The following is a 13,855-nucleotide window of genomic DNA, read 5'->3' on the forward strand; positions in this document are numbered from 1 at the left end:
TATATCAGTATGACATCATTCTATTAAGTTCCCTAACTGCTGTTCTATCTCTCTACTTTCTTCTTCCTTCATTCAACATTTTATATATCAGGTAAAAAGTTTTCTTCCAAGTAGAGGGTTCTCGAGAGTTAGGCTGTTTTCTCTCTCTCTCTTGCGCATTTTACACATCTCCATTCTTTTTTATTCACATTAACAGTTTTGCTTTTCTGCTTTCTAATTTACATCAATACTATGAATTTTTGTGTAACAATTGGAGCACAATACTTACATACACATAATATTCAAGTTACACTTAAAAGAATTAAAATTTTCACAATATTTTGTATTTCTGCTAGGATTATCATAACTGATTTGAGTGTTATTTTCAGCCCTTACTAGCACTGTCCAGTATGTTGTAACTGTTAACATTCGTAGTTCTATGAATGCTCTTTTGTAAGTGCTAAGAGTTACTCAAATTAATATCTTAAAAGAATTACACACACACACACACACACACACACACACACACGCACACACACACGCACGCACGCACACACACACACACACACACACACACACACACACACACACACACACACACACACACACACACACACACAATAATTTAATATATAATCTATAAACAAGAAAGCTTAATTTTTTAAAGTCAAACACAGTTTTTGTAAACAGATAAAGCTGCCCGAGCACAAACATAACTAGACAGTTCCATATGACCGTTCATGAAATACTGAAAAAAAAAAGAATCTAGTACCTCACTCATTTGTTTATGTGATGTTATTCTTTGTGTAATTTCTCAGCTAATGGTTTTAATTCTGAAATTTGTTCTGCCATGGAAAAGTAAGGTCCTCCAAAATTAGAAAGTTAGTTTTTGCATATTATTCAAACTAACAGCCAACAACCCAACTTACTTCTATATTGTAAAATTGTTTTACTTTTTTTAATTAAAATTCAGCCCGAATCTGTGACAATATCCATCCAGTTAACATAATAAGCAAGAAGATATTTATACTCATAATTACAAAAAAAAAATTAATAAAATAATCAATATACACAAGTATACCTGAAGTGATCATAAGTTAATTCCTGAACTCTTCTGTTGGCAACAAGGGGATTTTGAAATTACTCACTCTCGTCATATTTCATACGTTAAAATTCATTATGAACACAATACGTTCTCTTAGTAACCTAAACAAATTACAAAAATTAAATTGACATTTTTAATAAATGAATATATGTAAAAAATAAAAATAAAAAGTAAATGCAGCACAAAAAATGAAAATAATTGTAAAGTGAAAAACATAAGCAGGTACATATAAATGATAAGATTAAAAAATAAATAAAACAAATAGTACATCAATAGCAAATTTTTAAATGTTAGATGTGATGGTGGTACTTTTTAAGATGGTGAAGCTATTTACATTAACAGGAAATAAAAAAATCAATGGAGAACAGAAAAACTTTATTAAAGCATTTCATGTAGGTTCTATGTTTCAAGAATCGCAATAACACTTAAAAAGCTACAAAACTTGACTAAAAGGAAAAATCAGTTTACACTAACTCTCTTGCACAATAAATATTAAATTTATTCATGATTATAAACTGAATATTCTACTTTTACAAAGACACCAATAAAATAAAAAAAAAAAAAAAAAAAACACGATTACTGTACCTACAAAGCAAAATTATATATTATCAGCTAACATTTTTATACGGTAGAAACCTAATAATAAAATTTCTAGAAAAACTGTGAGTACCTAAACATTACTTATTGTTCTCACTTGCTAAATCTAAGCAAATTCCACAGCAAAACACTTAAATTTATTTTTTATACTGTGTTTTCCATTAGAAAAGATTATATTTCTCTTCACGCACTAAGGAGATCATGAGAATCAAAAAACTTAAAATAAGCTAACATAAATTAACACAAAAAAATTACTATTTAAAAATGTTTAATCTCATATAATCTCTTAATCTGATAATGTTTAATCTCTTTCATATTCGGACAAAATAATTCACTGAAACAACTGATATACAGTTTAATTTACAACCACAAATATTTACCACACATACTCTATAAATGTTGCACATCAAAAAATATACAAAACTTAAACAAACTTTACCTAGAGCACAACTACCTAACACCGGTCAAAACAAATGTAAAATCCTACATAATCTAAACCTCAATGCACAGAAATGAACAAATTGAATATATGAATTCAATGTTTTGGACTGAACAGAATTTAACTACAAAAGCAAATATAATAAATTACAAACAAAAACATGTGTCTACTACATACCAAGACTACACAGCCAGTAATGTATCATCAGAACTACTGAACTCTCAAAAAATGGAAGAAAACATTACTGCTGTGCGGTCTGCAGAACAAGCAAACTATAATATAAATTACATTTATTTATATTAGAGCATTTTTCCTTCTTAAAGCTAATCTCAATCTTTCTTTTAGTCTGATCTAACAATCCAAAATTGCTATTAGTTGTTATCAATTAACAGATGCAACTTGGTTCTTACTACTATCTTATCATTAGGTTACAAACCCAGAAAAAAGAAATTAATTAATTAATTAATTTGACTGATCACTTTATACAGGTAAATTTTACACTTTTTTGGTTTTCCTTGTTTTCATAACAAATTTTGAATAGAATTAGCGAGTCTATCACAACAAAAATATGATCAAGTCTATGGGAAATATTGGAAATAACTTTTATTTTTAACCATTTGATTACCTATGAAAAGATTAGTTAGGAATCTAAAAAAGTAAGTACCACTGCTGTTTCATACATTTGTTTAATTAAAAGAAACTAATTTCTGTAATATTAAAACATACAAATGTCTTCTCATTCAAAAGATGTTTTGGAGTAATATAACAAATAAAATTTTTTTTTTTAAATAATTATTGATTAAATGTTTTGTCAGATTACAAGAAGTTAGTTCACGCAAACACAATATTTACATTACTACTTAATATAAACAAAATTAGAATATTATTTAAATCTTTCAGTAAAACAACAAAAAGCAGTAACAGAACCACATCTACTAGCTGATAAAGCGAGGCACATATCAACTATTGCTGTGTAGTCACATTCCAGTGGTAATAGTAAAGTAATGTGATTTCTGCCAAGAAATTAGATTGCTGTTTAAACATTATCGTTGGACGCATGCGCATATCATGATAGTGTTACATAACATTATATTACTTATTAAGTTTTATTCATATTAATGTCATTCTAATTTCAAAGCTTAATAATAAAACATCAGTTTTTCTTCTGCTTAATTTCAGCTATTTTTTGTATAAATGATTTTTTCTTTTGCCCAGTTATTTTGTAATAAGAGCAATTGTTTTCTACATCAATGTACTTTAAAACTCAAGCACGATGAAAATACATCATACTAAAAAAAAAAAATAAAAGTAAAAATCGCATATAAATTTCTAAAATCAATTGTTTTGGTTTAAGTAATGATATTATAATGAACAGACACGCGAGTCAGACAATTATGGGTTAAAAGTTTAAAATAGGCATGTAGTTATAAGCATTACATAATTTGTAGACATATTACAAAAAATGAAATAAAAAAAGCATTATATGGATTATCAACACCTCTTGTGAAACCAATGGAACATGCTTGTAGAATGCTAAACTTAAGCTGGTCTACAGTTTTGGTGGTTCTCAAATTCAAACGCCAAAGAAAAAAGTAAATATACTTTCATAATAAATATGAAATAGATAATTTTGACAAGTGTGTTTTTAGAAGAGTATTTCTTAAATATTTTAAATTCTATAAGAAAATACAAACTATATGAAAATTGCACAATTTGTTATGAGGAACTGAATTTTACCACTAATAGGGAAACTCAAAAGAATGGGAAAACTACAAAACTATGGGTTTTCAATTCAGAAGTGTAAAAACAAACTGATTTTGTGTGACTGAAATGATGTAATTGTGAAACGAGCATTTTGCCTTACATATCTGAGAAAAAATGCGACTTCTGAGCAAAAGAGACCAGTCATATATTTATATGAAATTTGGGCGCACACACGATATATGGCAAAAAAGTACTGGCAAAGTGATGATACCAGGTTTTTTTGTTATTGGTGCCGGGGGACTGGTTAATTGTGGCTCATGCGGATGGGGACATGGGATTCATAGATGATAGTTTATAATGTTAAAAATTCCAAGAGTAAAACAGAAGATTATCATCATAAACAGACGAACAATGAAAATTTTTCAAGTATATTGAAAAGCGAGTAATCCCAGGACTACAGACAACTTGTATTTTAATCATAGATAATGCACCTTACCATAATAAACAAAAAAATATTCAAGAATGACAAAAAAAATAAAACCTAACTACGACCCAGATATAACAAAAAAAGAACTTTTGGAAACTGTCAAAACTACACCTTTCAGAACCACAATATGAATTAAGACAAAATACTAATAAAGGAATTACAGTGCTTAGATTGTCACCTTGCCACCCATATTTTAACCCAATTAAATTTATTTGGAATCTAATTTTAAAAAAAATGAGACCACAATATGTCCCACATGTCATTAACAAAACAAAGAGCAGTTACATTAGATGCAGTTTCATCAATTACTACAGAAGACTAGAAAAGATCTTAATAGAAAACATATGTGTTAGTGAAAGATGCCATTGAAAGCATACTTATACAGGGATGGACAATGATGAGATATCAGGTGGTAAAGGTTAATCCAGTGAAAGTGAAACTGAGTCAAGCTCAGAGAAATCAAGGATTGTTGGTCTATCACAGAAGACACTTCTATGAAAACTGCAGATGAAACTGGTTAAGGACTGACTATATTAAGGTAGTATTGATCATTTAATAAATTAATACAAAAATATTTTGTTTACTCTGAGGCTATATCCAACTTTTTTCGATTCCATTGGCCTTTATGTCCAAATTATTATTATTATCACCTTTTAACTATGATACACTTTAAGTGAAAACAATCACTTAATTAAAATATTGTAATTAATTACAAGTTAAATCTACTTCATTTATGAATACAGTAATGTAAATTAATATTTTTCATTGTATTATTACCATAACCTTAAAAAAATTACAGGTTCTAAAAAATACAGTAACCTATTTTAAATACATAACATTTCTTGTTTACAATGGTTTGACAAGCATGTCACTTTGTTCAGTAGGAATACACACATACTGTACTGTTGTGATATAATTCCTCTCTGTCTATAGCCAAACAAAACAACAGTGCTGCTGTCTACCATAAATGTGAACTTCTCCTTGTCGAGTTGTAATTTCTCTTATGTTTATAGTACTTGCATAACACAGTAATTATGTTACGATGTAACCAACTGTAAGTTGGAATAACATCAGGTTATAATATAATACCATTTGCAGATACAATATTGTAACAAGACTTGTATAGCGGGCCTGAGTAACAGATTTCTACTAATTATGAAAGTAGTAGCAAATATAATTGGTGGAATCCAGAAAGGGACAAAAAGGAGAACCCTTTTTATAAAGAATAGGTCTGTTTTATGATCGTCTTTTGTTATACTGCCCGCTAACACACACTGAATACATATTATATGATGAGAAGAGATCAGGTTTGGAATTCATGGAAACAAAAGCCTCGGTGGTCAACTGTTCTCACGCTTTGACTTGGGTCCGGTCTGACAGGTGAAGAGCCTAGCAGTATAAATAGTCCAGCAACACCAGCTAAAGAGGAGTTCTATTAGAACTAGTCTGCAAGATGTTATGGCATCAGTCCCACAAGGGCAGTTCTGCAAAAAAAAGGCTGCGAGTTGTGTGGGTTTGGTGGAACCAATCCAGTGAGACATTACAACAACGGTCCAGCAAGGAAAGTGACAGGTGTGAGTCTCCAAGACAAGTGTGCGAGACATCAGTCCAGCGAGGAGAGTCTTGAATCCAGTTCGATACGAGTAAGATGACGCCATGAGTAATTCCAGTAAACAAGAAATACTATCAGTGAGTTACGGTAAAACTATAGGAGTACAAATGAAAGAAATAATGCAATAAACTTCATTCATAAATTGTTAGGGTAGGTAGCAAAGGTATTTGCAAGTGAACGCTATATGATTGTTTGTTAATACAAGACTAGTGGTTAAAAAGGGTTAAGACTAGCAGTTACTTTTGTTAATGGGTCTGAATTCTAGTTTTCTATTTATCTACTTATAATAAATTTTGAATGATATTTATTTTGAACTCTGTCTTGTGTGTAATCTGTATTTATTATTTACTATCACTATTTGATGTGTAATAATTTGATTGTTACTCTTTGTTGATTAAGTTATGTATTATGCTCTGTTTTTACATCATGTTTACCGTTTTGATTATATGATGTTATGGTATGGATTATGTTCTGTATTATGTCATGTGCTATGTTTTATGTATTAATTGTTTGATTTGTTGTTATTGACATGTAATATTATTATGATTTGCTACTATTATCCTGATTATTATTGTGGCTGTAACTGCTATATTAATATTTGTTTTCATTAATTGTTTTATTATTGTCACTTATTATTATCATTATTTTATTTATCCACCATTGTTATTATTATTAATTTGTCTGGTTGTAATTATGAACATTTTAAACCAATAAACTGTAATTATATAAACATTCTAATTTTCAACCTCTCAATATCCTGATCAAGCCACGAACCACGCCACAATATCAAATTATGAAAAACATAAAAAATGAGTAATTTCAGTTTACAAACAACCAGAGTAAAACAACCGAGGAACAACAGAGGAAAACAAACAACCAGAGTACATTTTTGTATACTTTATGTAAATTATACAAAAATAATAGCCGGCATATCACTTTCAGAATTTTAGAATATGTCTACTAGTATCAATCCGTAACATGATTTCAATTCTTAACAATGATTTAATATTAAGAGTGCAATATCTGCTAAATTTTATACAAATATTGAAATTTTAAGTAAATTTCAATATTTACAATTTAAGTTTACGCACAATTTATATTCTCTCAATCAATTTCAAATTCCTTGGAAGAGTGGAAGACAAAATCAAAACGAGAGAAATTAACTTTAAATTAAATATTTTTATCCAATCACAGCCTGATACAGAAAAATCTATACTTGTAAAAACACAATAAAATAATAGCATTTAATTTACTAAGCATTTGGCACCGTTACCAAGAATTTAAAAGTGTAAATCCTAGTACTTTCAGAGCTGTTACTCCATCTTCAGGGATTTTCTAAAATATGTTAATTGAAATTAAAATCAATAATCATTTTTAAATTAAACTGTTATGTTCATAGAGTTGGTCATCAAGAATAAAATTAATTCATATGTCAACAAGACAATAACGTCATCTTTGTTACTATTATAGATAATAGTAATATATTACATAATAGACTATTATGAACATAATAGTTTAATTTAAAAATGATTATTGATTTGAATTAAATCAACATCTTTTAGAAAATCCCTTAAGATGGAATAACAGTTCTGAAAGTACTAGGATTTACAGTTTAAATTGTTGGTAAGTGGAAACTTAATTTCAGAAATAATAGAAACTTATTTTTTTAATGACGTTAACTATTAATAACATAACTCAATATTTTTTAAGCAAAAAGTACAGTTTGGTTGATCTAAACATGTAACTGACTACAGTAAACACCAGCTATTTTATTTTTCTTACAATTTAATTCACTAAACACTACACAAAGGATTAAAGTTACTTCCCTTTAAAATAAGTGCTTGAAAAAATCTTTCACTGAACTAAAAATATATAGAATTTTATAAACTATCAACATGATGTTATGTACACATTTTAAAATAAAATTTCAACTACAACAAATTGCAGTTTAAAATGCATCATACCTACTATGATTGCTAACACACAAAGTGAAGAACATCCTTACTGCAATCATTCACTTCACACACATACACACACACATGTGTGTAACTACTATAGCAGCAAATTGTGAATTATTAATATCAATGATACAAAATTTGCTGCTATTTAATATGCGTTACTATTAGTTCACAAGCTCGCAATGAAAAGTGCCATTGACTGCTAGGTGCTTATAAGCCATTTGAAAATGTAAACCAGCAAGCAGTGAACTCCAACCAGTGTTCTTAACTTTAGTGATCTAAATGAGAAATGGTTCATTGAATGTGGCTTTTTCAGGATAACACTATCATTCCAGCTAGTACAGAACCATCAGGTACAACAATTTTAAAGTGATTGTAAGAAAAAAAATTAATATTTTGATCCAACTTTAATTAAAAATTAAAAAATACAGTACATCTCTGCTATAACACAGCTTGATATACTGCAGATACGGATATAACACGGATAACCTGTCCCCCAAACAATACTTGAATATCTGAAAAAATAATATAGGATGAAGAAATGCTTATCACCCTACTACTGTAATCAATATTGTGCAACGCCCACCATAAATCTTTTGAAATTGTCAACAATAAACTTCTAATAACACATCTACCAATTAGTCACGACCAATTTTAAAGCCTTGGAATTCCCAAAAACTTGATTCAATAAAACTAAACTACGGTTCTAATACAATAATAGGAGAAATTCTTAAGATATACTGCACATGATTCATTTCCTGTAACAGTGAAAAGACCATCAAAATACTGCCTGTACAAGACACAGTATAAGATAGTTGAATGTTATTACATATTGTGACCTATTCCAAGCTGCTTTTACTGTGTTTATCAGTATCATTAAGTTTTATTAGGTTAGTTAATTTAATAGATTTTGTAGTGTTTGTTTTCATTCATATTTACCTAACATGTTGTCTAAACAAAAAACGTATTCTATAAAAGAAATATTAGAAATTATTGAAAAGGTTACACAACAGGTTGTTCGAAAACCCGTTTATTCCAACAATTCAGTATGCCTAAAGGTACTATATGTGGTTGGGAAAAAGAAGAAAATGAACTGCATTCTTTTATTGATTCAGTAGATGAAACAGCGTTGTAGATGATTGTATGTAACCTTTGGTTTTTGCAAAAACTGAGAGAAGGAGGCCAATACTTCAAAAGCTCAGGCACTAAATTTTCATGAATAAATTAACAATGGAGAAGAATTGAGTGCTTCTAGCAGTTGGTTATAGCAATAGAAAATCTATCACGGCATAGGTCAAGTAAGTAAGTAAATAAATATAAAAGGAAAATCTCATTCAGCTCATGCAACGGCAGCCAAACATTTTTCACAAACAATATTACAATCAGTTATAGAAGAGAATAACTTTAGTGACGAACAGTTGTAGAACTGTGATAAAACTGCTTTGTATTATAAACTATTGCAAATAAAAAAACATTAGATGCAAAACAGACACCAAATAAGTCTGGTATGAAAACATAGAAAGGGGTAACTTTTCTTTTGTGTGCCAATAAGTCAGGAAATCATAAATTAAAGCTGTTTGTCATTGGCAAATATGCCATCCCATGTTGCTTCAAACACGTTAATATGAATTCATTACCGGTTATTTTTAATAATAGTAAAAATGCTTGGATGACATGTAATATTTCTTAACGTGGTTTAACGACGAATTTGTGCCTTGTATTAAAAATTATTTACGAGTTAAAAAATTGTAAGAAAAAGCTTTTACTTGACAATTGCCCTGCTCATCCACCTATTGTCTTGCTGAAATCTAAAGTTGGGAAAATAATTGCAATGTTTTTACCCAAGGCCATCATATCTTTAATCCAACCATTAGACTGAGGAGTTATTCAGGCATTTAAAGCTTATTACCGATGAGAGCTACTGACTGCTATCGTTAACTCAGAATTACCAGTAGCAGAATTTATTAAAACTGTGTCATTAAAAAGTGTTGTACACAGCGCTGGAACAGCATGGAGTAATGTAAATTCTATTACAATTAACAATTGCTGATCAGTATTGGCACAGGATAATACAGAAGACATTGAAACAGGAAATGTTCATATTTTTACTGATGAACATGCACTGGAATTGTCAAATTCAACTGGGCATGAATTATCTGCAAGTGATCTCAACGAGAAAGTTCAAGAAGACAATCAAACACCCGTTGCCCATGACATGACCAACAAAGAAATAGTAAACTCTGTTCTAACGATAATTTTTTGGAGGAACAAGGGGAAGGTATTGCAGAGGTTTATACCCTCAACAAAAGCCGTTCTGGAAAATATACATAGTGTAATAACATGGATGGAACAACAAAGTGATAGTGATGATCGTCATTTATTTCATAAAATAATTAACATTCACAGAAAAAATATCATTACTTGTTTCTATGTAAGTAGACATTATACTGTATTGGCTTTTTCTATTAAACTATTATTGTTTTATTTTTTTAGTCGATACCCTTTGTGATTTAAAATTTTCCTCTCAAAATATGGGCAAACACATAAGTTGCCTGATAACAGTGTTATAGTGGGGTTACATTTTACCTGACAAACGTTTTAGAGTCCATTATTCATAAATGAGTTTTCTAGTTCTTGTACTTGAAACAACTATTATTTTGCAAAGTAAAACAAGTATATTTATTTTCTAACACTTTCGTAGTGTTAGCTAATCATAATATAACTATGTAATAAGATATATTTACAAATTAAAAAATCTAGTATTCAGATTATAAAATTCCCTTCCTCAAATTTATTTATCCTTTATTCCTTCTTCATTAGAAGAAACCACTGAAACAGGGTCAAGGTACTATACTGTCATCTAATAGTCTGAAAATGGAAGTAGCCAGTATATCTCAGTGGATTAGGAGCTTGGCCTGTTCAGGGGATTGCTTCCTACCAAAACCTGCACAATGGACCCAACTCACATATGTGTAAATTTGGGTTTGTCCCCTCTCCTACAATATGCACCAGCACCTATATTTTTATTATAAATTAAATCATACGTATAAATAAGAATTAAAAAAGCCTCAAGTTTAAATAAGTTAGTTACTACTTCATCTCAATTAATTTAAATATAGATAATTTAAGATTACTATTGTTTACAAGTAATAACATAAATTTAAATATACCATTAGGGATTCAGGCAAAATCTAACCTAGTTTGTTTCATATCAATTCATTTCAAAACTTTTTCAACTGTACAGCATTCAACTAGAATTGCACCGTAACAATGAAAAAAGTATAAATCAGTATAAAAACAAGTATAATCCAAAAAGAAAGATCTAGAATTTGGAAAAAGCAAAGTTATATGTTTACTTGTACATTAACTGCACATGTTTTGATCTTGCATCAAAATGAGTATAATATATTACAAAACTGTAGAATTAACATTTATTTTAATCGATTTTATAACAAATAATCTTCAACATTTGTTTCTCCTCATCAGATACAATCTATTCTCTTTACCTTTTAACAATTAATTGCACGATACATGAGTTGTGGCAAGGATCAAAATTTAATCACCAAATTTTTATTCAGTTCAATTATTCATCTAATTCTCTAAAACTACAATTGTACATTAGTAATAATATCAATAATTATGAATTCATATAAATAGGGCCCCTAATAACCGAACAAAAACCTAAATCGTGGCATTAACTCTACTACATATAAATAAAATATTCTACAGCTGACTGTGGATTACAACCAACTGAAAAAAATATTCTTTACAGGACAACAATATAAATATTGCCAGTAAATTTACAAATATTAGATATCCACACAATTTAATATATTTGCTAACCATCTTTATCCAATCTCAGAATAACCTTGAACAACAAAATTTAAATCACCACTTCTATCAAACCTAGTAAAAATCACTCTAATTTAAAATTAACCAGAGCCCAGTTTTCTTCTCTTAAATTCATTTTAATAATAATATTGTATTTCCGTGACATTTTTCACTAATTTGACTATATTTACATCTCTTTGTTTCCATATTATGTTATTGTACTCCACTACCTTTAAAAAAGTCCATTCATCTTAAAAAAATTCTGGTATAAATTTTCCTTCCTTTAGGTCTGCTTATTCAGTACTTCAGTGCAACTCTAATTAAATAAACTAATTTTAAAAAATGAGTCTACTGGTTTTCAAAAGAAAAACAATAGTGGTGCGATTGAAGAAGCAGCACTGAAGTTTTCACAAACCGGGGTGATAGCGCTCTACCTACTAGAAAATATTAAAATAACAAAATTAAATTATACTTAGACAATGGAAGTATAATGTAAATGTATGCTGTAGACTAACAAAACACAAGTAAAAAATTGCCTCAAAGGCTTCTGATATTGACCTTAGTACACACTTCACTTCCTGTTTGTGGGCCACTTCACTCAATTTCTGCAGCTGTCAGTTTAATGTAAGCAACTGTACAGAGGCTACCTGAAATATTTACACTTTTTTTTTTTTGCTCACCCAGGAAGGTTAGTAAAATAGGTGGTAATGGCATTGTCCTTGAAGCGGATGACAGGATGTTTATAAATCATATACAGAATGTTTTGTGGGCAAGATGTCCTTCTGCAGCAGTAAATGTTTAATGATATTCATACAAAATCAGATTTACATCCAATGCTGTTTTTTTTAAATAGATTCTTCAGCACTTGGTAAAACCAGTGTTAGATATTATTCCTAATAGGACAATAAATTTATTGTCCTGAGTTGGTACGCGGACCAGATAGATAAATTCCAGTGTACAGTCAGTATTAACAGGCTATTTGACTAGTTTCTGGAAACCATCACAGATTATTCAGGGGTGTTTATTAAGCCCACAAAAAGTGGTTACTTTAATTCTTTTATGTATTTCTTCAAAAAATGGCAAATAAAAATTCACTATTTAAATAACCCGCCATACGGCTGTTTAAGCAATATGGCGTCACACTGGCTTCAGAGACATCACATGTCAATAAATAAACATCAAAAGTAACAATCTGAGTTAGCATTCTACCAATTGTGTTATTTTTTACTGTGATTTGCCCAAGAAAATGAGTTAAAAATAGTGTGTAGTGCCAGCGTGCACAAATATGTCAACAAAAACACCAGAAAAACTACAAGTGCTCCAAAAAATGCCAAAATGCGCAAAAAGTGGTTACAACTTGCTCTCAGAGATCCTGTTGATCTAGTAGAAAATGCAACTGTTTCCTTCGGTGAAGACCACTTTGATGTAAGTAAACATTATTATTGAGTATTTCATTGTAAAGACGTAATATTTAGATTATGGATGATCTATTTTACCTATCTGTTTGAGTTTAGAATTCAATGATGTCTTACGTTAAGGGGAGTCCCGAGTCAGGCCTGACTGGTCATTTGTGGTTGCACTACCGCTCTCAGCTTAACCCAAGATCATGTTATTTTATATGTTAATATGAGGAATATGTAAAATGACTGGTATTATATTTTCTAATCTCATCAATTTTTTTTTTATAGTTGTATCAACAATTAAAATCATTAGAGACTAATCAGTGTAATGTAACTGTACTAGTAAAAGTGTAGTCTTTATCAAAATCAGGCCAACCATTTCCGAGAGGAATGGTTAATTGAAACTCGACCACCAAAGAACACCAGTATATATATGATCTTTCTTTTTCCTGTTTAGCCTCTGAAAATTACCATTCAGATAATGCTTTAGAGGATGATATGTATGGGTGTAAATGAAGTGTAGTCTTGTACAGTCTCAGTTCAACCATTCCAGAAATGTGTGGTTAATTGAAACCTAACAACCAAAGAACACTGGTATCCACAATCTAGTATTTAAATTTGTGTAAAAATAACTGACTTCACTAAGATTTGAACGGTGGAACTCTCGACTACCAAATCAGTCGATTTGGGAAGACACTTTCAGCACTAGACCAACCCGGTGTGTTCAGTATCCACGATCTAAT

The 13,855-nt window shown here is 29.9% G+C and overlaps 1 protein-coding gene across 2 annotated transcripts in view; it reads right to left on the bottom strand.

Annotated features, from left to right (window-relative positions):
* The window catches only part of TBPH (TAR DNA-binding protein-43 homolog), a 113,424-nt gene that overhangs the window by 20,267 nt on the left and 79,302 nt on the right, over nucleotides 1-13,855 (bottom strand). For both annotated transcript variants that reach the window (XM_075354011.1, XM_075354004.1), the window contains exon 5: nucleotides 1,061-1,185. In XM_075354011.1, the coding sequence (XP_075210126.1) occupies nucleotides 1,140-1,185 (46 nt within the window). In that variant the 3' untranslated portion in view covers nucleotides 1,061-1,139. The remainder of the gene's footprint in view (nucleotides 1-1,060; nucleotides 1,186-13,855) is intronic.

Source organism: Lycorma delicatula, chromosome 1, assembly GCF_047948215.1.
Source record: "Lycorma delicatula isolate Av1 chromosome 1, ASM4794821v1, whole genome shotgun sequence".
In the NCBI taxonomy this organism is placed as follows: domain Eukaryota; kingdom Metazoa; phylum Arthropoda; class Insecta; order Hemiptera; family Fulgoridae; genus Lycorma; species Lycorma delicatula.